This window comes from Bubalus bubalis, chromosome 6, assembly GCF_019923935.1.
Source record: "Bubalus bubalis isolate 160015118507 breed Murrah chromosome 6, NDDB_SH_1, whole genome shotgun sequence".
NCBI lineage: Eukaryota > Metazoa > Chordata > Mammalia > Artiodactyla > Bovidae > Bubalus > Bubalus bubalis.
The window spans coordinates 51776733-51799797 of record NC_059162.1 but is presented as its reverse complement, the minus strand read 5'-3'; the positions used below and the strand labels follow the sequence as shown (position 1 = coordinate 51799797).

Sequence of the window (23065 nt, the reverse complement as noted above, 5' to 3'; positions counted from 1 at the left end):
GGGAAGATCCCCTGGAGAAGGGCATGACAACCCACTCCAGTATTCTTGCCTGGAGAATCCCATGGACAGAGGAGCCTGGCGGGCTAAAGGACTGCCAAAAGTTAGACATGATTGAAGTTACTGAGCATGCACAATTGAGAATGATATAGTAAAGTCGTCTACTGTGATGATGAATTTGTCAGTTTCTCTTTGCAATTCTGTCACTTTTTTTCCTTTAAAGTGCTAGAATGCCAGCACACACATATACAAGGATATTAGCTGCAGCAGAGTATCTCAGCAAAACTCTGAAAACAATACTTCTAAAATGTTGATCACACTGAATTGGCTGAATTCATTGTATGAAATATTCTATAACCATTAAAAAGCATGAATTTGTTCTATATCTACTAACTAGAAGGAGGTTCACATTAATGAAAAAGGAAAGTTTCAGTGTATGTATATACACAGTGTAAACAAAAAAACGTCCTCTATTTGTGAACACGTAAGGCAATGGCACCCCACTCCAGTACTCTTGCCTGGAAAGTCCCATGGATGGAGGAGCCTGGTAGGCTGCAGTCCATGAGGTCGCTAAGAGTCAGACACGACTGAGCGACTTCACTTTCACTTTTCACTTTCATGCATTGGAGAAGGAAATGGCAACCCACTCCAGGATTTCTTGCCTGGAGAATCCCAGGGACGGGGGAGCCTGGTGGGCTGCCGTCTATGGGGTCGCACAGAGTCAGACACGACTGAGGTGACTTAGCATAGCATAGCATCAATGTTTGAGCTAGAATAAAGGCTGTCAACATCAGTTCTTCCAGGGAAGTGACCAGAGGGGGTGGGAAAGAGCATTAACAAATAACTTTGCTCTATTTCACTTCCTTTAATGGCCACCTTTTACTTTGGCAATTTAAGGAAAGTTTAGTGCAAAAGTGATAACCATCACTCATCTCATGAAGCCTGATAGGAAGATATGCCATGTGGAAAAAGCAAGTTACAAATGTTATAATGAGATCTTATTTATTGTAGTAACATTTACATGTTGATACAAATATAAGGAAATGTCTGGGAACACATTCACTAAATCAGTACTGTCTCTAAATTTGAGGATCATGATACTTTTTCTCTGTTACATATGTCTATTGTTTGTATTTATTTATACATACTAGATCTTATAGACAGAGTGCCTTATGAACTATGGACAGAAGTTCGTGACATCGTACAGGAGACAGGGATCAAGACCATCCCCATGGAAAAGAAATGCAAAAAAGCAAAATGGCTGCCTGGGGAGGGCTTACAAATAGCTGTGAAGAGAAGAGAAGCGAAAAGCAAAGGAAAAAAGGAAAGATAGAAGCATCTGAATGCAGAGTTCCAAAGAATAGCAAGGAGAGATAAGAAAGCCTTCCTCAGTGATCAATGCAAAGAAATAAAGGGAAACAACAGAATGGGAAAGACTAGAGATCTCTTCAGGAAAATTAGAGATACCAAGGGGACATTTCATGCAAAGATGGGCTGATAAAAGACAGAAATGGTATGGACCTAACAGAAGCAGAAGATATTAAGAAGAGGTGGCAAGAATACACAGGAGAACTGTACAAAAAAAATCTTCACAACCCAGATAATCACAACGGTGTGATCACTCACCTAGAGCCAGACATCCTGGAATGTGAAGTCAAGTGGGCCTTAGAAAGCATCACTACGAACAAAGCTAATGGAGGTTATAGAATTCCAGTTGAGCTATTTCAAATCCTGAAAGATGATGCTGTGAAAGTGTTGCACTCAATATGCCAGCAAATTTGGAAAACTCAGCAGTGGCCACAGGACTGGAAAAGGTCAGTTTTCATTCCAATCCCAAAGAAAGGCAATGCCAAAGAATGCTCAAACTACCGCACAATTGCACTCATCTCACACGCTAGTAAAGTAATGCTCAAAATTCTCCAAGCCAGGCTTTAGCAATACATGAACCATAAACTTCCAGATGTTCAAGCTGGTTTTAGAAAAGGCAGAGGAACCAGAGATCAAATTGCAGTTAGAACTGGACATGGAACAACAGACTGGTTCCAAATAGGAAAAGGAGTACATCAAGGCTGTATGTTGTCACTCTGCTTATTTAACTTATATGCAGAGTACATCATGAGAAACGCTGGGCTGGAAGAAACACAAGCTGGAATCAAGATTGCCGGGAGAAATATCAATATGCAGATATGCAGAAAGTGAAGAGGAACTAAAAAGCCTCTTGATGAAAGTGAAAGAGGAGAGTGAAAAAGTTGGCTGAAAGCTCAACATTCAGAAAACAAAGATTATGGCATCCGGTCCCATCACTTCATGGGAAATAGATGGGGAAACAGTGGAAACAGGGTCAGGCTTTATTTTTGGGGGCTCCAAAATCACTGCAGATGGTGATTGCAGCCATGAAATTAAAAGACGCTTACTCCTTGGAAGGAAAGTTATGACCAACTGAGATAGCATATTAAAAAGCAGAGATATTACTTTGCCAACAAAGGTCTGTCTAGTCAAGGCTATGGTTTTTCCAGTGGTCATGTATGGATGTGAGAGATAGACTGTGAAGAAAGCTGAGCGCTGAAGAATTGATGCTCTTGGACTGTGGTGTTGGAGAAGACTCTTGAGAGTCCCTTGGACTCCAAGGAGGTCCAACCAGAGCATCCTAAAGGAGATCACTCCTGGGTGTTCACTGGAAAGACTGATGCTAAAGCTGAAACTCCAATATTTTGTCCACCTCATGCGAAAAGTAACCTCACTGGAAAAGACCCTGATGCTGGGAGGGATTGGGGGCAGGAGGAGAAGGGGACGACAGAGGATGAGATGGCTGGATGGCATCACTGACTCGATGGACATGAGTTTGGGTGAACTCTGGGAGTAGGTGATGGACAGGGAGGCCTGGCGTGTTGCGATTCATGGGGTCGCAAAGAGTCAGACACAACTGAGGGACTGAACTGAGTGCAAAAAAAAAAAAAAAAAAAAATTATTTCAGTGGGCTATGGACACATTCAACAAAGAAACTCAAAACCAGAAAAACAGTCCAGACACATCAATGCAAAACTTTACATGTAATTTCAGGTGATTAATAGACACTCTGAAGCTCATTTATGGATCACCTAGTTTTCTGCTCTAGCAAATACAGAGTTTAACAGCAGAAAAATTGGTAAGCTATCAATTTCTCCCTTTATCCTCTGAGGGCTGGCTCTAGGGCACACTCTGGGTACTGGACATTGGCTGGACTCTCTTCAATGGGGACTCCAACCTCGCTGAAATGAGATGTGGCTTAAGCCCATCTCATGGCTCCTGCTGTGTGGACAGCCTACCTGTGTGAGATGCAAGGCCTGGCCCTGTGTCCTTGATTCATTTTTGGGTCTGTTTCTAACCATGCATGCATGCTACGTCGCTTCAGCCGTGTCTGATTCTTTGCAACTCCATGGACTGTAGCCTGCCAGTCTCCTCTGTCCATGGAATTCTCCAGGCAAGAATATTGGAATGGATTGGCATTCCCTCTCTCAGAGGATTTTCCCTACCCAGGGATTGAACCCATGTCTCCTGTGGCTCCTGCATTGCTGGTGGATTCTTTACTGCTGAGTCAGCCAGGAAGCCCATTGCTAACCATCCAGATGACTAATTCTTAAAAGGAGAGAAGGCAGGGATATGGGAGTGCAGTTTGTAAACATATATTCAATGTTATCATTTCATCTCTGATAGTAAAAGAAAGCTATTCTTTTCAGAATATAAATGTGTCTGGTTGGGGATATGCCACATTGGACTTGAGTTTTAGAGAGCTGAGAGAAGTAGGTGGGAAAGTAAGCAGATTATTCTCTTTCAACCATGCTAAGGAGGTTGAAATTTGTTCCGAAGGCAAATTGAGGAATTACTTAAAGGCTCCAGGCTGGAAAGTGACATGACTTGAGACAGCTCAAGACTCCTTTGGCTGCGTGGTGGAGAGAGAGGGTTAGAGGCGGGAGCAGGCCAGGGAGTGGGTTTGTGCAGTGATTCAGTTTAAGAGATGATGGGTCTTGGATGCTGGGTAACAGCAGAAGGAGCAGAAATAAGTCAGTGGTTTGGAGAAAGAGACATTCCAAAGGTAGAATAAGCTTGGATTTATTAATTTGGGGGTGTGGTAGCCAAAAAGAGTCTAGAGAGATTCCTAGGTTTCTGGCATGGGCAGCTGGTAGATGGTGATGGCATATTGATAGAGGATGCTGGAAGCAGCGCTGGGGAATTTGGAGGGGATGGAAATAGTAGATCCGAAATACATATTATTTCTCTTTCCATGCCTCCAGGAGACTGACAGAAAGCCCTTGGATGGATGCCAGGGCTGACACCCACTTCCAGGTCTCCTGCCACGTTTTCCTGAAAAGAGTGGAAGCTCCACCATGCCCCACTTCAGTCTGTCACCCCTCCCCTCTGCTATGTGAGCCTTAGCCCTTCCCCGCCCTCCTCCTCAACAACTTGCCACCCCGTGGACTGTAGCCCTCCAGCCTCTTCTGTCCATGGGATTTCCCAGGCAAGAGTACTGGAGTGGGTAGACATTTCTTCCTTCAGGGGATCTTCCTGATCCAGGGATCAAACCCGCATCTCTTGCATCTCCTGCATTGGCAAGTGGGTTCTTTACCACTGAGCCACCTGGGAAGCCCCAACACAGTTGTAGCAGATGATAAATTTAGGAGAAAGGCCATGAACAAGGGTTATATCAGCCCGAGGGGAGGATTTAATGATAACCAAGCAAGACACATGTTAATAATTGATATATATCTTTTTATTACGCACAGATAAAGGATTTAAAACTGTGGTTATCAAAACTATACATCTAAGCATGTTCACAAAATTGTTGACACATTGAACAGAGAAAAAGAGTACAACAGGGGTGCTCAAACTGGCCACAGGGATTTTCAGGGTACTCTTTTTACCCTCATAGATGAAAAACAGCAACAAAATCAGGCTCATTCAGGAAAAACCAGAAGAGAGAAGTATTGTATTTGGAAACTGATAATAGTCCTTTTTAGAAAAACATCTGTTGGTTTCATGAACAACCCCCAGCTAGAACAAACAGGAAAAAAATCACACGCACGAGTCACCCAACAAAATGTGCTCTGTTAACACAATCAGCAGTACAACCATCACTCAAACCATGAGGTAGTTACAGTACAAAAGACCGGCACGCAGGTGCGCACCCCCACACACGCTCACAACCACGCCCGCTACAGAACACACACAGGAAACGGGTTTACAATCTCATTACAGACAAGGAAAAGATCTTTTGTTTTGTTTAGAAAATGCTATAGAAACAGCTTTGACAGAAGGAATCTGACTTTTCAAATACAGAGTAATGGCTGGTACACACCACATGGTAAAAAGCTGTAGGGGATGACACAGACGATCTGCCTTGGAATTTAGAGCATTTCAACAATAGCTTTAGCATAAAACAAACAAAACAAAACGGCCTCTGCGAATGAAGGGTGTAACCTGCAGCAGTAACAAAAGAGTTTTCAGATAGAGAAATTTAACTGGAATATAAAAACAGTTTTAAAGAAACTTACAGGATGTGTTATAAAGTAGAGCTTATACTTTGTATTCATTAAAACTGTGAAGTATGAAGCAATTGGAAATGCTATAACAGGAAGCTAGGGAGAAAACACAGTATTTTTTAAATGTTCACTTTTTAGAAACATTTCAGAAATACTTAATGACATTCACTCTCCAATAACACAGGATCAGGTTTCATCAACATGAATTTCTTGATCTGAATAATACTTCTGGATAGTAAGACCCAAATACATAAAGGTTGACTTCTTCTCTTTTAAAATCTCTTGGCTTACATCCATAAATTTGTAAATTAATTTTAAATTATTTATAAAATCATTGGCAATGCAGCATCTCTCTCAAAAATATACATTTGAATATATTACAAAAGGTTTTAAACCCTGTCCATCTAAGAATTGAATCTTTTAATACCTCTTAATAGTTAATTTTCTTTTTAACAGGATGGATAGGGATTTTTAAAAAGCAAAGAACTGATCAAAAGAATTCACAGTAACTGAAATTAAACATTTCATATGGAGTAACTTAAATTTATCTAAAACACTTAAATATATCTTTATACACCGATTTTTGTAGTAAAATATAGCTATAAGTGACTTAAAGACTCTAGTCTTCTTTGAAGACATCTTTAAACTTTTTTATACATAGAATATGCTAAAACAATACATTCTGCTGAAGGTTAGGCAAAGCGCATTATTTTCAAACACAGGTAGCGTAATCTAAGTCCTCCATGCTGATACCTTTATGTTAAAAATATAGTTAACTGAAGGCAAATTTTTTTTTTTCTAATCTATCTTTATTTGTAGAAATCTGCAAAATTATCAATGTAGATAGCCTGGAAATCTTAGCCCTCAATCTGTTTTGGTTAAAATCATCTTGATTGAATGTTTATAACTATCAAATCAATCGGAACAGGACTCTATGGTGGGGTAACAATGACTGTCAATCTCCACCTCTTTGCCTTGTAGACACTGCCCTCCAGTCTCGGGCAACACCAACATTTCCTACTTAAGGCTCCATTCACAAAGAACCAGGCACAGATTCCTTACTTTTAGAGCATTTAGATTTGCTTGTGAGTATTTTAGATGTAGAATCTAGCCTGTTCTATTTGTAGAGTTCTGAGTTGTTTGGGAGAATTCTGGTAAAAGAATAATACTTACTGGCAATCAAGTTATCTTCAGTAGTAAGTGATTTGGCATGGACGCTTTCCTCTGGCATTGTTTTTGTGTGTGTGTTTGTTTTTTTTTTAACATAGAGGTATCAGTTGAGCTTATTTTAGCTGCAAAGTGGCATATTATTGATACTCCATTTTAATAAAATTTACCTCAAATTCTTTTTGAGTTTGGTGATATATTTAAGGCAAGAAAACGAAAGCATCCAAATGAGTGCCTTTTTCCATATCTCATTACTTTCTTGGCAGAATTGGTGACACTGTTCAGATAACCAACAGAAAACCAGAAGAATTTGCCATACATTTGCAACTTATAAGAGCCTGGTGCTTACAAAAGAATCTTTTAAAAAGGCTGACATGTTTTGCATGGAAACACTAATTCTCCCAAAAATGTTTAAGAATAAACAACTCTGAAGGTGTAGGACATTTTCTAAATGGGAATGAATTTTCTCTTCTTCAACTAAAAAAACAAAAGTGCCAAATGACATATAATATACATGTACTGGTGTATATATCACTGTGCAAATTCCTCCTCAGCTTTACAAGAGAATTTTGCCCCTGTTTACACATTAATTTAGTAGAGCACAGTGTCATAAATGAGCAGGAATCTGCAGTCCCAGATTTTGGCCATTTTCAATTTCTATATGCTTATAATGAAGTACGAACTTTGCACTTAAGACATTTCTGCAGTTGGTGTGTGAGCGTGGGGGGAAGCAGGAAGCTGAGAAGGAACTCAGCACTGGTTTTGGCCCAGGGCACAAGAGGGAATGTTGCCTTGTTCCCCTCCACGAGGGGAACACCCATCAAGCTGACACAGCGGTCCCACAAGTGTGGCAGCAAGGTGAGAAGTGTGCATCCTGAAGGTGCAAATTAGACATGGAGGAACACACTTAGAAAGTCCTGAAGCATTTATTTTGTTTTACATCTTGGTTCGGTTAGAAAATAATCTTTGGCCACATCTCCTCACTGGCTCTACTATCTGGTTATTCCTTTTACCAACTCCTTGTATCTGGGTAAAAGGCAGGGCTTCAAATTATGGATGTTCTTACCTGGACAAAGCAGCATTTTAAAAACTGGCATGTGTTTCACATTGAAAACCCCTAAGCCTGTGAGGGGCTGGTGGAGAAGGCCACCACCTTAGCTTTCTCACATGAATCTAGTGTGTTACAGAAGTCCAGGGGGCCCGATTATGTCAGCCCTGGGTGGGGGTGAACACAACAGGTGACGGTTATACTGAAATTCACTCTCCTTACAAGGGAACCGCAGTTGAGCCTTCTGGGCCTGGAATCTGGACACAGGTGTGGGCCCCCAGGCCTGCCCTTGATGGCGGGCGGGGCAGGCTAGGCTGTGCTGCTGCTGGAGCAGGGTGTGCTCTGCGTGCTGCCAATGCTGTGGGCTGCGCTGCTGTTCTCTGAAGCTGGCGGGGATGTGGGCACTTGCTGCCTTCCTGCTGTCTCTCCTGCAGTCAGTACAGAAAAGGACAGATGCATGTTACATGTATGCATTTCTGAAAAGACCATTTCATCTGGGGCTCTTCTCAACCATGGGCAGAGCAGCTAGATCAGAAGGCCTCCCATCATGATGCTGTTTCTGCTTGTTGCTGTTTTGTTTTGTTTTTAAAGCCCCTTGCAGAGGGAATAAAGAATGTTTTCAAGGTGATTGACAGACAGTTAATAGGGGCACAGACCCCCTAATAGTTGAGGATGAATGCCCAGGATTTCAGCGCCTACAACCTTTGAAGAAACCACCGTCACCTGTACTGTGTGATCCAACTGACCAGCACCTGTATTCAGAGAACATCTCCTCTCGTAAAGGTATCAGAGGGTTTGGAGAACGAGACCTTTCAACTGTAATGAGATCACCTTGGCAATCTGGAGGCCTTTTTCTGAATACACCTGGTCAAAATAGGGGTGGTGATGCCGAGGTTTCGCCCTACCTGTAGCAGCGAGTGCTGTGTGACGAGCACAGGACCCATGCCTGAGAAATGGAGGTGGGAAGACCTGGTGCTCAGAAAAACCTTTTGAAGAAGGGGTTTAGCTGTTGCACAAGGGATGGCAGCTGCCAGGAACACCCCCTCCATCCTGAGGTTTGCAGCCTGAGTATCCCCTCACACATCGAGTACCCTACTTTTCATCACACACCCCACTGCATTTTAGCTAAGCCCATTCCTTGCGCCAAGAGAGCAGGACTGTGGGGAGGGAGGAGACCTTGGGTCACACACATGGCTTGCATTTAGCACAGCAAAGAGCTCTAGAGCTATCTTTTCTTCAACAAAACTGGCCTCAGAGCAGCCCTCAAAAAAATGGCTCTAGGTAGGGAAAAGCAATCAAGGCTCTCCGATGACAAACACAGCATTTTCTTTGAAAAGTCAAAGCATAAACTTCATAAACTTCTGGCCAGTGGTCTCCCCACTCCAATGTGGGAAGCCCCAGAGGGCCAGGTCTGTTTATGAGTGAGCCTCCTCTTTCCTGTCGGCCTGAAATACACAGCTCTCTGCCGGAGATAAGCAACCCTCTGGCCTCTTCGTTAAAACAAAACACACCAGCAAAGGCTCTGCCCTCCAAGCACAGGAACTCGGCCCTTTACTCCTCAAAAACCTCTGCCAAAACAGCAGTTCCACAAAACAGAGAAGCAGCTTGTGTGGTACAGCTTTCCCTGTCACCCGTTTAGGAACCACCCAGTGACACACATTCAGGCTTCAACCTCTGGGTCTTCACATGCTTGTTGCATATTTGGCCCATGCTGTATTTTCTCTGATTATCTATTCTTCTGGGATTGGAGGGATGGAGAGGGAATTCTGGGTCAATATTTCTCAGAGGCCGAGAAACACTGTGTTTCCATTCTTCTTTTTTTTTGGCAATCTATATTTTGGACCCTTTCCAGCGCTGCCCTCTACCCTTCATGTGTGCATTTAATTAAAGGCGGGGACGTTTGCCTCAATGACAGTGACTTTCTGCCAGAAATCCACCTTCCCCAGAGTGGGAACTTTCTTTCTAAAAGGAAATTAAATCTGTTAGCTATTCTGAATTCTTATGTCTATCAAAAAAAAAAAAAAAAAGCCCCAAACCTCTAGAGACTGGAACAACTCGTGATCAACTTGAAAAATTCAGCCCCCTGCCAACCCACATGTGGATCCACACCCATTCTCATTGTTATCAATTAGCAGGACTAATGTGACTGTTGTGAAGGACATTTTAAAAATACCTCTTCCCCATTTAAATAAAGGATACATCAGAAAAGCAGGAGGTAAGTCAACACACCACCCTCCCCACTTTGGCTCACCTGGGCTTCGTTTGTTTGGCCTGATAGCGGCTAAATCAGCAAGAAGGCCTTGGCTTGTCCTAGTGACAGTGAACAAGTCTGTCTCATCCCACATGCGACATGTGCATGGTTAGTCACATTCAGGAAAAGTGCCAGTACTACGCCCTGCCCAGGAAGTCTGAATATTTGCTTTCCGATGTCTATTTGCCAAATACAATTTGTTGCCATGTCAGTTTATTTTAATCATTACCCATTAAAAAGGTCTTTCAACTTCCAGAGTTTTGGAAACTCTTGTGCTGCTGATACAAAGCACTGTCCAAAATGAAACCCCAAGCAAAACAAAACAAAGAAGTCCCCTATACTCAAGATTGCAGGATCCATTTCACCAGGGTGGACAAGTCAATTTAACCTAATAATCCCCTGGCTTTGAGCCAACAGTTTGCCAAGGAGAACCTTTGTCTGACAATCTGCTTGGAAATGTTGAAAACATCCTCTTTAGACTATTGCTTCTAGCCCTGGGTCTATTTTCACATGTAAGATGAGAGAGTTCTCATTATAACCAAGTTGTTAAAAAAACTTTTACCTTTTGAGAAATCAAGAAAAGTTTTCTCACTGTCAGATGCAAGTGGCACTACAGAAAAATTCACTATGAGAAACAAATTTTAACGTGCAGATGTTTCTGCTTAAAAAGCCAACAGAGTCCCTTAGGTTTTCTGAGATGTGTCCTTTGGTTTTCTGCTCTCTAGCACAGTGACCTCTGATGTCTTGGAGCATTGACTTTCTTTAGAATATCCCTTGGGTGACAAATACAACCAGCTTCCTTCTGGAGAAGACGGGCAGTGAGGACTGCAGGGCTATGCAGAGCAGGCCCGCTTAGCGAATGCAAGTTCAAGGAAGGCCCCCTGACCATGGATTTCAAACTTGGCCATCAGAAGAAATGTATTTAGTCTTCATGCTTTGCCCCTAAAATCTTAAACCACGGAGGAAGAGACCCTTGGGAAGGAGAGTGAGTTGGGAAAAAACGCATCTGGCACATGTTGTCCTCAGGAAAAGGGTGTGTTACAACAAGGATTCATCCCACTCAGCTCACGTATTAGGTTGCGGCTAAGCCTCGATATTGCCAGAGATGCCCTTAGAAACAGAAAAAAACATATTTTAAGGGATAACCTGTTTCCTTTCTTCAATTTAACATGGAGCTCTTCAGATCTGATTTCCTGCCACTTTTTGGCAGTTTACAACTGGATTCTTATCCCTGTTTTTTTAGCGTGGCAGGTCCTAGGGGAGAAACTTTAAGATGTGAATAACACGGAGAAGCCCTATGGGGAAACAAGAATAGAAGAATTTTAAAGAAAAGTGAGAGGAATCTCGATTATTTAGCCCAAGGCAGATAGTTTGCAAACACTGGCCACAGAGAATTATTACCGAGAGGAGCAGACAGGTGTTCTTTATCTCCCTGGAGGGCAGAACATGAGGAAATGAGTTTAAATGGCAGTGATAGAGATTTAGGTCACACAGAAGGGAACTTGCTCATTCTGAGGACTGGCTAGTTATAGTGGGAATTTGTGGAATTTCTTTCTTAGGAGATATTTAAGCATTAGATTGAAGACCATGTGCCTGGGGGTGACTCATACTCAACATTACTTGACACTGCAGAGAAAACAAAGATATTTCCTTCTTAGGCCTATGTGTTCGTTGTAGTTTTGTACCAATTGTCTCAATCTCTTGATATCCTAATTGTAACTATTTCACAAACTCACTCTAGTAAGGATAGTGAACTAGACCAACCTTTAGAGAAGCTTTCCATCACTATTCACCATTTTCAAAAATTGCCCCTCCTCACTTTTCAAGCTAAGACTTTCCTTTTGCAGGCAAAACTTTGCAGGAGGGGTGAATTAGATGTTGTTATAAGTTATGGAGAAAGGGAGAAATGTTCCAAGGAAGGAAGCAAAATCTTTCAAAATATTCTGCTTCCCACTTTCTTTCAATATTACTGCAATGTGACCAGCCTGTTTCACACTTGCACTTTGGTTTTCCATGGGCATCTTATTTGAACTCAACCCGAGCACTTGGGTGAAAAGAGTGGATCTTGCCTTCTTTCCAGTCATACAGAGTTTCCATCTATTCCACCTGCATCTTTCTGATCCCTATAACTTAGCCTCTTGCCTCCAACTTTAGTCACACTTTTGCTGATCTTCTTGATGTTTCTGAATTACATTTGGAAGCATGGAGAAACTTCAGACTTCTAGAAATATCTGAAGCCTCCAGAAACACTCCTAAGTAAAAGACATGATTCAGGTGGACCTGGGTATGTGTTTGACTTCTGCTTTAAGAATACACACAGTGTATTCAACTAAGAATTTCTGAACAGAAGCCTGTTAAACAGAAGTTTACTCTCTGAAAAGAATGAAACTAGGGTTCTGGGAATGACCAACACCAGCACAATTGAGGGTAGAGAAACACAATGACAGAGGAGAACAAAATTAACGCCTACATGCTGAATGTTGTGACCCCCAGAATGTTGACAGCCTGATCTATAACCTCCAAGAAGGAAATAGGAAAACCTGTTTCACAGAAAACATGACGAACTCAAGAGGAAAGATCAAAAGATGTGATATCAGGAGTTCCTCAATAAAAGGCCCAGCTAGATCACCCTAAGTAAAGTTCAAAATCAATATGTTCCACCCACAAGCTCAGAACTACCCTATTCTTAAATAATTCTATATTAATATTCTCAGAAAGATAAGATATTGTACCCATAAGACAAAAGTAGGATATGTTTCTTTAATTCATGGGAAAAACTTCTTGGAATTAACAAACTTGAAGGCAATATTAAAAATGAAATAAGAAACTAAAAGATAAAAATGAAGAAATCTCCTAGAAAAGAAAGGAAAAATATGGAAAACAGAAAAGAATTACAGCACAATTCAAGAAGTTCAGCTCTCAAGTAAGAAGATTTCTAGAATGAGAGAACAAAAAAAAAAAACATGGGCAAGAAAAAATAAATAATTCTAAAAAATCTCAACAATAAAGGACATAGTTTCTAGACTGAAAGGCCTCAATTAATGCCTAGCATAATGAATGAAAATACACCTACATCAAGCACTATCATTGTGAAGTTTCTTCCAGAAAGAAAAAAAAAAAGAGATTAGAAATCTGAATGACTTTGAATTTCCCAAAAGCAATCTTCAGAGCTAAAAGTCAGTGAGGTGTGCCTTCAAAATTCTGAAGAAAAAACACTTGAAGTCTAAAATTCTATACCGTGGCAAACTATTAGTGTTTATATAAAATGAGGATATTTTCAGACATGCAAATGCTATTTTCACACATGTGAAAAACATTTCTCTCTTATGTTCCCATTAAACAAAGGAGGAGGAAAACACAGGATCCATGACACAGGACATCTACAACTCAGAAGTATTGAGGAAAATAAGTCAGTAGAATACCTGATGTTTGACCGTGTATGTGTAAAAGGAGATTGAGATAACTGGAAGAGTCAACAGACAAATTCATGGTGATGGTTTAGTTGTTAAGTCGTATACCAGTATAATTCTATTTGGAGGATGATTTCGGCCTTTAAACTATGTACATGTTGTGATAAAGCTAAAAAAGTTTACTGAAAAATAGAAATAAATGCTTTTGCTCCTCTCCTTAAAAAAAAACAAAAACAAAAACAGATATAATATTGCACACAACTTTTGGGACCTTCATGAGTCAGTTTTGGGACTCTGACCCTGTTAGGTCCCCAGGAGCATGAAGATTCTGTGACTCCATTCCAGCACTATTTCCACCCTCACTGCCCCTCCTTTCTGCACTATCTTAGTGGAGAATGTAAGTTTTAGGAATGGGGTTTTCCAAACAGTGAATATAGCTTTCAGAAGTATCCATTATTATACCGAAAGCTGTCATATGATAAAAGCAGGGATACAGATTTTTTGGACTCACATGCATTCCATGTATGTAAGTAGATCACAGTTCAAACCTAAAGCTTGGTTCTGTGCTCTGTGCTGCAGAGTGGAAAGCACAAAGGGAAATATCTAAACTCAGCACTATTTTAGCCACAGAGGCAGATGTTGCCTGAACCCCCAAATACACCATATAAGGCCTGAGCTCCACAGCTTAGATTATTGTGGAAACTGAATGGACTGAGTCAGTGTTTGTATAGACACCTCTTTCCATTGGCCACCGCATTATGATCTTTTCATCTAAATTTGCTGCTGGCTGATCCAGGTAATAAACGAAGAGAGTTCTCAATAGGAAACTACCACTTGGTCCTGCAGTAAGTCTTTCTTTTTTGTGTGATGCTGGTATTCCTTAGGAGTGGTCTTTAAAGTGAACCAGAGGCTACAGCTTTTAATAAAAAGCCATTTCAAGCTGTGACGCTAACAGGTTTAGAATCCAAATGACTAGAGTTTAGAGTCTAAGTGTCTATAAAGCCTTTCAGCTTCCAAATGAGCCTAATTTATTTTGCTGGAAACCATCACAGGAAGGGCTTTGGATTTTTGTTTTTAAATCTACTTATAAATCTATTTCTATATTAACAAAACTTTAAAACTCCTTAAGTCTCTGTTTTTGGGGAGAAGGGAACATTAACAACACATCTCAGAATTCAATGAGCAGCAGCAATGCATGTCATAAAGCCAGGTTTTGCTCTTTCCCAGGTTTGTCAGTATATCTGTGGACAAGAATCTGGGATTATCAGAGGGAATTCAGTGGGGTTTGTTCCCACAGTGACACCATTTGGTTGCCCTTTTTTGCTTCTAGCGGCTTCCTGGCCCTCCTGGCCTGAGATCAGATTTCAGAGTTTGGGAGTGTAGCTCTATTACCAAGGCCAGTCATGATCAGCAGGTTTGTGGTAAGCATCTGTGGGTGACTACCTTGTAGAAATCTTCAGGGCTAGAGAGTCTTCTTGGAGTACTTTCAAATTCATTCCTAATATATATAGCATAAGCTGCCAAGAACTCTAGAACTTTACAGCCATGCAGGAGAATGGGGAAAGTTGCAAAGAACTGTGAGTCTGAGATTTGGATGTATTAGTACTCCTGTAACAGAATTATTCACTCAAAGATGCTCCTCTGCTAAACATTGTCCCTTCCACTGCTTGTGTAAGCTATTCATGAAGAACAACATTCCTAAATGGATTCACAGATGTCCATATATCCTCAGTCTAACACTTAACAGACTTATTTCCTTTTGCTCACATGAAACAGACAGTCGACCCTTGGACAACGTGGGGCTTAATCTGCATATAACTGATAGTCTGCCTTCTGCATCCCAAATTCTTCTGCATCCGCAGATTCTACCAACCATGGACCATGACAGCAGTATTTACTCTTTATAAAAATAATCACATATAATCCACACTGTTTAAGAGTAACTGGCTTCACTCAAAGGTTGTTGATTAGGAACAATAATCTAAGGACTTAAAGCCCTACTGTTAAACTCCTAAAATTTGCTCTGGACTGTGTGACTTTCCTATGCTTGGCACCATAGCGTTCATTCTGCTCCTTCTGCCATAATTTAAAATAACTCAGAGAATGTAGTATTTGAAGGGAAGATTCTGATGAGGATTAAGATATGACTTCTCAAAACACCCTTCCATACTTCTCTTTCCTTGAAAGCAGTCATTGCTTCAGCTTGGCCAGTTAGACAGCCCAAGGTAAGGCCAAAGATCGTGGCATGCACTGGTTCAGTGGAAAATAAATGAAACTCTAAACAGAAAGTCTGTGCCTGCCACCATCTGACTGATCGATTCAGCACCTTATCCAGGTTCACAGCGTAAATAAGCATACAAAAACAGACAATACCAACTAGGTTGCTAGACATGTCTCAAAATGCATGTCTTTCCTTCCCATATTTACAAGGAACCTAAGAACAATGTTATGAATCAGCAATCCATTTGTTCCTTCCTCTTGCACTACAGACACCCCAAGCCTGGCTTGCATTCTGTCTTGGGGTCAGAACAAGTTTTCTTTCTGTCCAGGCCAGAATGTTTCTACCTTGGGACTCGGGGGTAAAGGTCAGGAAAAAAGGCACACGATAATTTTTAGGGGTAGAAGAACATAACTTGAAAACAAACTGCTTTGTTTTACTATTTCCATTTACAATTCATGAAAAAATACTTTAAATTTTTAAATAACTTTCAAGAGAAGAGAAGAGAATTCAGTGTTTATCAAAGAAGAGATGGTATGGGTTTAAAAAAGGTTGAGAAATTCTGGTTTAAGCCATTGATTAGGGCCTCTGGTGGACAGTGCTCGGCATCTTAGCAGATGTGGTAATAAAATCTTGGCTTCCTCGCTTACTTCCTGTCCATTTATATGTCTATTCTGAAGTTCTCAGCTTTGGGTGAATGGCTTATGTTTCCGGTTTGTCTACATTAACTTTCTTTAATTAAGTCCTAACCACAAAATAGTTTTATTAGAAGCTAAACTTCAGCAACATCTCAAATACAATTAACGTAATTTAAACATTCCTTTTCCACAACTGCTTAAAACAAATTATAGTTTTACAAAACCCAGTTCATGCCAAATACGTACATGTGAAAATGGTGGGAATGAACTCTCTCTCTCTCTCTTTCGTTCATTATTTCATCCACTCATCCATGCAGAGAAACACCAAAGGTCTGCAGTGTGCCAGGCGCACAGGATGCGCACCACCTCACAGGCAGCAGCCGCACTCACCTGTGTGAGAATAGATGTACCACAAGGCCCCCGTCAGCAGCGCTCCAATCACAAAGGCTGCGAACGCAATGCCCATCACGGTTAGGGTGTCCAGACCATGGAAAATCTCTATAATGATAAGAAACCAATGCAGACTTTGAGTGAATCAGCATCACATGCTACAATTTTATATTTGTTTCGCAAGTACCATCAGAAAGGCTGAGAACCAACTAACAAACTCTGAGGATAAAAAGTGGATTCCAACAAAATGCACTATATTTGTAACTTGCAAATATTTTCTCAAAAGAAAAATGAAATTCTCAGATTTCCAAGATACCTTCAGTTTGCAATTTACTTTGAACATCAAACTTACTAAAAAGTCAGATTTGTCAACTCTGTAAAACTTAGGCTTGTGGTTCACTGCCTCAGTCTGAGGACATACTATTTGAACAGTAAAGGGGCTTGAAAGTCAAAGCTCAAGATGCTTGGGAAAATAAGATAAACTTCCATTATCAAAATCTGGCTTCTTATTCATTGAACATTGAGACCCTACACAAAATCCAAGAGACACTACACAAAAACCACAAGCCAAATACTTAACAAACATACTTCCATGAACATTTAAAACATGAAAGATAACAGGAAGGAAAGTGGTGAGAAGGAGAAAAAGTAGAACATAACTTTCACTGATCTCACATTTAAACCTTCCATCTCAATAATTACCTATTGTGTCATTTAACACAACCTACTTTTTAACACTTTTCCAACCATGACCTTTCCATGAGGGGAACAGAAATACTCCTCAGCGGGGAGTGGTGTCAATTTTATGGTTAGCAAAACATATAAATAGAATCAATTTGGCAAAGATTTTTACATTTGAAATTAATTCCAGGCCACAGATACAGAACATTTCCTTTTGTTTAAGAGAATTACTTTCTTTGAATCACTTATAAAAAGTAAAGATCAGTTTCTAAGAGAGAGAGGTTTTCAGTGGAATAAAATTTCTAAAGTTTCTCTTTAAAAAAAAAAAATAATAATAAATTAAAGTACAGGATCTCTCCGTTACTTCAATACTGTTTCTGTGCTCCTCTCCAGTCAGAAGTGACTCCAGCTGATCTCTATGTAAATTCAATCACTTTGCCTTTCAACTCACTTCAGTGTAAGATACATGTGTAGATAAATGTGACCCTGGAGCAGCCCCAGCACTCAAAAGGGCTCAGGAAAAGTATGACATTGTGGAGAAGATTCTGAAAGATCCAAATTCCCAAGTTCTGGTTCCTACTCCTCTAGCTATGTGCCCCTTAGTGTTCATTTAACTTCTAAAAAATGGGACAGCACTAGCTTATCTTCTGAAGGCAGGGGGTAAAAAAAGAGTTTGCAAAGGGGCTGAGGATCCCCTAGGAGGAGTAAGAACTGGGAAAAATTAAATTAGCCATCAACCTAATTTAATTTAGTCTGTAGGACAGATATTAAAAGATGTCTTTTCATGCCTAAGGTGAAAAGTAGGGTGTGATTAAAAGTTTTGAGTGAAAATACACTAAAGTGCTAAAGACGGAGGTGTCATTTAAGAGAATCAGACTAGGGGAGTATAGGAGAATGTGTCCATCTGCATCTCTTTCTGGGTTCATAATACTGTTCCATGATACTGTTAAAATAAATACTCTTAATAGAACGGTTTATAAAGTATTTAGCATAAAGAAACTCTCCAGGCTGATTCTTCTGTATACGTGATGGAATTAGCCATGGAGACTAAATCTGGAAAGTCTTAAGGAGGAAAAAAAGTAAAGCTTCTCCCCACAGGCAACATTATCTAGATGAGTTCTGGGTGCACAGCCAGAAAGCCCAGGCTCTAGTTCTGCCTGAGTGCCAATTATAACCGTGGGGAAGTCACTGAAACACTTCTGGGTCAGAGTTTTCTTCTGTATAAGCAATGAAATCGCCCCAGATAATTTTCAACGTATCATTTTGTAGCAGTTGGTCTCTGTCTCTCTTTGTCTTCCAAGTGTTCTCAACACCCCTTGTCTAGTAATTGCCTAGTATAGCAACTAGTTGCTTCTGCACTGCTTCTCTGAGCAGGAAGATACCGTTGATGATACAAAAAGCAAACCACTCCCATAGCTCTATGTTAAGTCTTTCAGATCACAACCACTAAAGGTAGGTAAATAATGAACTTCTCCAAAATTAAGAAGCTACTACATTCCATTAAGGTGATACATACCAATGGGTCAACAAATTCATATTTTAAAATGGCAACAGTAGAGAGGAAAAAAGAAGGGAGAATGCAGGGAGGGAAAAGAAAATATGAGAAAAAAAGGGGTGAGGGAGAATGAGAGCAGAAGTCTCCTTATCGAAACGCAGGGTCTGGCAAATGTTCTATAACCAACTCATTCTTATAAAAGCCCAGGAGGCTTTATTTCAAAACAGTTGCATAAAGACTTACGTGGAGTAACTGGAATCGGTTCCTTAATACTTGGACCTGTTTCTGAAACAAAAACATAAATCACGATGTATTCTACAGAGAAACCAAGTTCTAAGTAAGAGGTTATCAAAATCTCAGTAGAGGCTGACATTCTTCTATTTGTGAATCTTATTTTGTGAAAAGTCTGTCAATTATTCTATTTAGATATCAAGACTGTAACATGGATTACTCAGAAATTTTAAGCACTGTACTTCATTAATGATCAATTGTATACTTTCTCTAACCTGAACAAAAACTGAAAGCAAAAACCTAAACTTAAGAAATTTGAGTCTGATAATTCATGCATGTGTATATGCGTGTGCGCACGCACACATGTGTATATACCTTTCTCTTTATTTACAAAAGAATGCAGTATCTTTAAGTATCATGTTTCTCCAGTGTATTTAATATCATTCCACTTTCAAAAAGTCTTTTAACATACACACAGATTGTAAAAGCGTCTTTATTCCTCCTCCTAACATTGCCGTCCTACAGTTCAGCTCCTGTTCATGCATCTGCATCATTACAAAGCTGCTCTAACTGGTCTCCTGGTCTCCACTTCTGCACCCAACCCAAATGTTTCCTCCCTGATATGTGCCCCCAGAATGACTTTTGCAGAGTCCAGGGCTGATTATATTATTGCCCTGATTAAACCATTCAATGGTTTCCCTTCATTTACGGGAAAAAAGTCCAAACTCTCGAGCATGGCACGGAGTGATCTGCCTTCCTCTCCCCACCTCTCTCCAGCCTCCTTTCCTAATGGTTCCTCACCCATGCTGGGCTCCTCGAAGTTAAGTTCTCCCACTTCTCCAGGCAGTTCCATGTCATCACAAGTTGCAAGCCATTCCCTCAAGTACCCTCCCTGCACGACCTGCTCTGCTGGCATTTTCAGGGGAGGCGTTCTCTGACTCTCTCACAGCCCCATACCTACCCCAGCAGGGTGAATCTCTCCCACTTTTACTCATCCTCTCCCTCTTTTGTTATAAAGGTGCCACATCACATCTAATTCTCTTAATTTTTTCCACCTCCAGGGCAGAGCCTAGATCTTATTCATCTGCAGACCCTCAGGGCTCGGCCGGGAATAGAAGAGCCTTTACCAGAAAGCTTAGTGAAGGACAGTTAGAATGTTGCTGTACTTTTTGATTCATCAGGTTTCCCTGATGGCTCAGACGGTCAAGAATCCGCCTGCAAATGCAGAAGACTTGTTTTTGATCCCTAGGTCAGGAAGATCCTCTGGAGAAGGGAATGGCAACCCACTCCAGTATTCTTGCCTGGAGAATTCCATGGACAGATGAGCCTGGGGGGCTGCAGTCCATGGAGTCGCGAAGAGTTGGACACGACTGAAGCGACTTAGCATGTACACACTTTTTTGTAAACGGAGGCAATAGCGGAATTTTGGAATAAGACTGTTTGAAAATGCTTATACGCTTTGACATTTCTATAATGCCTTCATGTTCAGAGAGTACTATAGAGCCTGATCTCATTTGAGGTTACAACCAGCCCCATAAGGGAGGCAGAAACAGAATTTTTATCACTATCTTACAAAAAAGCAGCCTGAAATTCTTTATCATGTGACCAGCCCAAGGTCACAGCTGGAAAGCATCAGGGTAGGGGCTGACCCAGGATTCCACATTCTGCCTAGCAGGCCAAATGACTGGTGAGTGTGGCTCTGTCCTTAGCTAGAGAAGAACTGATTAAGCAGCTGCTTGTGCACAGCTATGTGCTCTTCTCAACAGTGAGAATATCACTGGCCACAGGGCAGCATATCAGAGTCCACCATTTATTTTTGTACAAGTGAACTAAAGATGAATTTTATATTTGTAAATCATTGAACAAAAATCAAAATATTTCATGATGTGAAAATTAAACACAATACAAATCTATTCGTAAAGTTTTATTTGAAGATAACAAGGCTCACTCATTTATATACTGTCCACGGTCACTCTTAGGCTGCAACAGCAGTTAAGTAGTGAGGCAGGGACTCCATAAGCCACAAACTGGACATATTCACCATCTGGCTCTTCATAGAAAAAGTGTGTTAAGTCCTGGCACACAGACTCTACCCCTGTTCTCGAGAGTTTAAAAGTAACATGTTTAGTGCCTCTCCTCATCTCTACTTTTATTCAATAAAAAAGGAACACACACCTTGTTCTGGAATCCAAAGTAAAGCAAAAAAAAAAAAAAAAAGTGAAAAATTGACCAAAACAAGCAGCATTTGAGTTGATGTTTATAAAAATAAGAGAAGCTAGACAGGATTATTAAATCTCAGGATTAACTATCTCAGCTGGTTGAGTACATTCGTGAAGCATGGGGTATCACAGTCTAGCTCTAGGGGGAGGAATGCTATGGGATGAAACAAAGCCACTACAATTGAAGGGTAGCCCCTGGAGTTGTGCAGCATAGTGCCCCTGGGCTTAGGATATATGAGGAAGTTATACTTAAAATTACTAAGAAAACTAAAATAATTGTGTGTTTTTAAGAAAATGTATTTCAGTGTGCAGAACACATACCAACTACACAAGGCACATAAGAGACTGTCTCCTGGGAGGTTGGACCCACCGGCCTTATTGGCAGCAATGAAGCAGCAACAAGGATGCCTTAACATCTGTACATTGTATAGTGTTTTACAGTCGACAAAAAAGCCTTCACTTATATTTTCTCATTTTAAATTCCCAAGGGTCCTATGAAGTAGGGGCATCTAACCACAAAATTCTCCTATTTGTAAAAAGTAGTGGTTTGATATGCTGAACTAAGTCCAAAGGCATTTAAAGGTCTCTATAGGGTTCATCATGTGAGAAATATACACACTTCTGGGAAGAGTTCCATCCAATCAACCACCCATGGTTAAACTTTGTCACTCAGAATCCCCAAAAGGTTTCAAATAATGATTCTCCCTTAAGGAGACCTTGTATGTGAGAATGTAGGTTTTACAGTGAAGCCTGTGTGACAGATGACACTGTTTGAAAATTCTTAATGGATTTACATTATTATCTAATCCTCCTACCCCACCCCAAATAGGGGCCTTCTCACACAGCTAAGCACAAACAGTTGTTGCTCATTTCCCCAGAGGTGAAGTTCCTCCACGCTTTCTGCGCATAAACAATAACAAGCACAGGCTGCAGAACCAAGGTTCAAGGATTTTATCTTCTTACTTTTGTGTTCCAAAATTCCCAATAAACCCCGACTATAACTAAAATAGTTTGATCTCTACTGGAACCCTATAATTGAGTTGGCATGCTGAAAGGAAAAGAGTGGACCCAACAATATTTACTTTTGGTTTAAGGGTACGATTGCAAGAAAGGAATCCTAGCCATTGCTGTAAAGAGAAATTTTAACAATAAAGATTTCTGTACAGAAAGAACAAACTATAATCAACATTCTGAATTAAATCTTTTCATGTACTCTGAGCAAACTTTGGTCTGCCTCTAGAACCAAAACTTCCCTCCTCAGATTGTTTAGTCGTGGTTTTCATAAAAAAGATATTTCTCGGGTTATGCATGAGTAACTGACCACAACTTCTGTCCTCCCACTTTCAATTCAGTTCTCCTAAACATGGCAGGACTGGGCAGGCCCATAGGGAAATGAGGTGTCTAACTGGTACCCACATCTATTAGTATTTGGCACAGAGGGCAGATAAAGAAGCTTGTGCAGGCCACCGAAGATACAGTTTTTACTAACTTAACCACACTGTAAATTAATCCCTTCTCTGGCTTCTTTCAATATTTATGGCATTCACTGTAATTGCCTTCTCATTTGTCTGTATCCTTCTACTAGATCAGTGGTTCTCACCCGGGAGTGATTTTTGCCCACTAGGCTCTCCAGGGGACATGTGGAAACATTCAGACACATTTTGGGTTGTCACAACTGGTGGTGGAAGGGTTTGCGAAGGACATTCAGTAGGCAGAGGCCAGGGGTGCTGCTTAACATCCCACAATTCACAGGTCAACACCCCACAGCAAATAGTTGTCCAGCCCAAAACATCAGAAGTGCATT

The 23065-nt window shown here is 40.7% G+C and overlaps 1 protein-coding gene across 5 annotated transcripts in view; it reads right to left on the bottom strand.

The window, feature by feature from the left end:
- Positions 1-4722: 4722 nt before the first annotated feature.
- TGFBR3 (transforming growth factor beta receptor 3) overlaps positions 4723-23065 on the bottom strand; it is a 207991-nt gene continuing 189648 nt past the window's right edge. For 4 of the 5 annotated variants that reach the window (XM_006054474.4, XM_006054473.4, XM_025288286.3 and 1 more), the window contains 3 exons: positions 19055-19096; positions 16636-16743; positions 4723-8156 (listed from right to left, as the gene is read on the bottom strand). In XM_006054474.4, coding sequence (XP_006054536.2) covers positions 8038-8156; positions 16636-16743; positions 19055-19096 — 269 coding nt within the window. In that variant the 3' untranslated portion in view covers positions 4723-8037. The remainder of the gene's footprint in view (positions 8157-16635; positions 16744-19054; positions 19097-23065) is intronic. The other variant, XM_025288287.3, reaches the window with a different exon arrangement.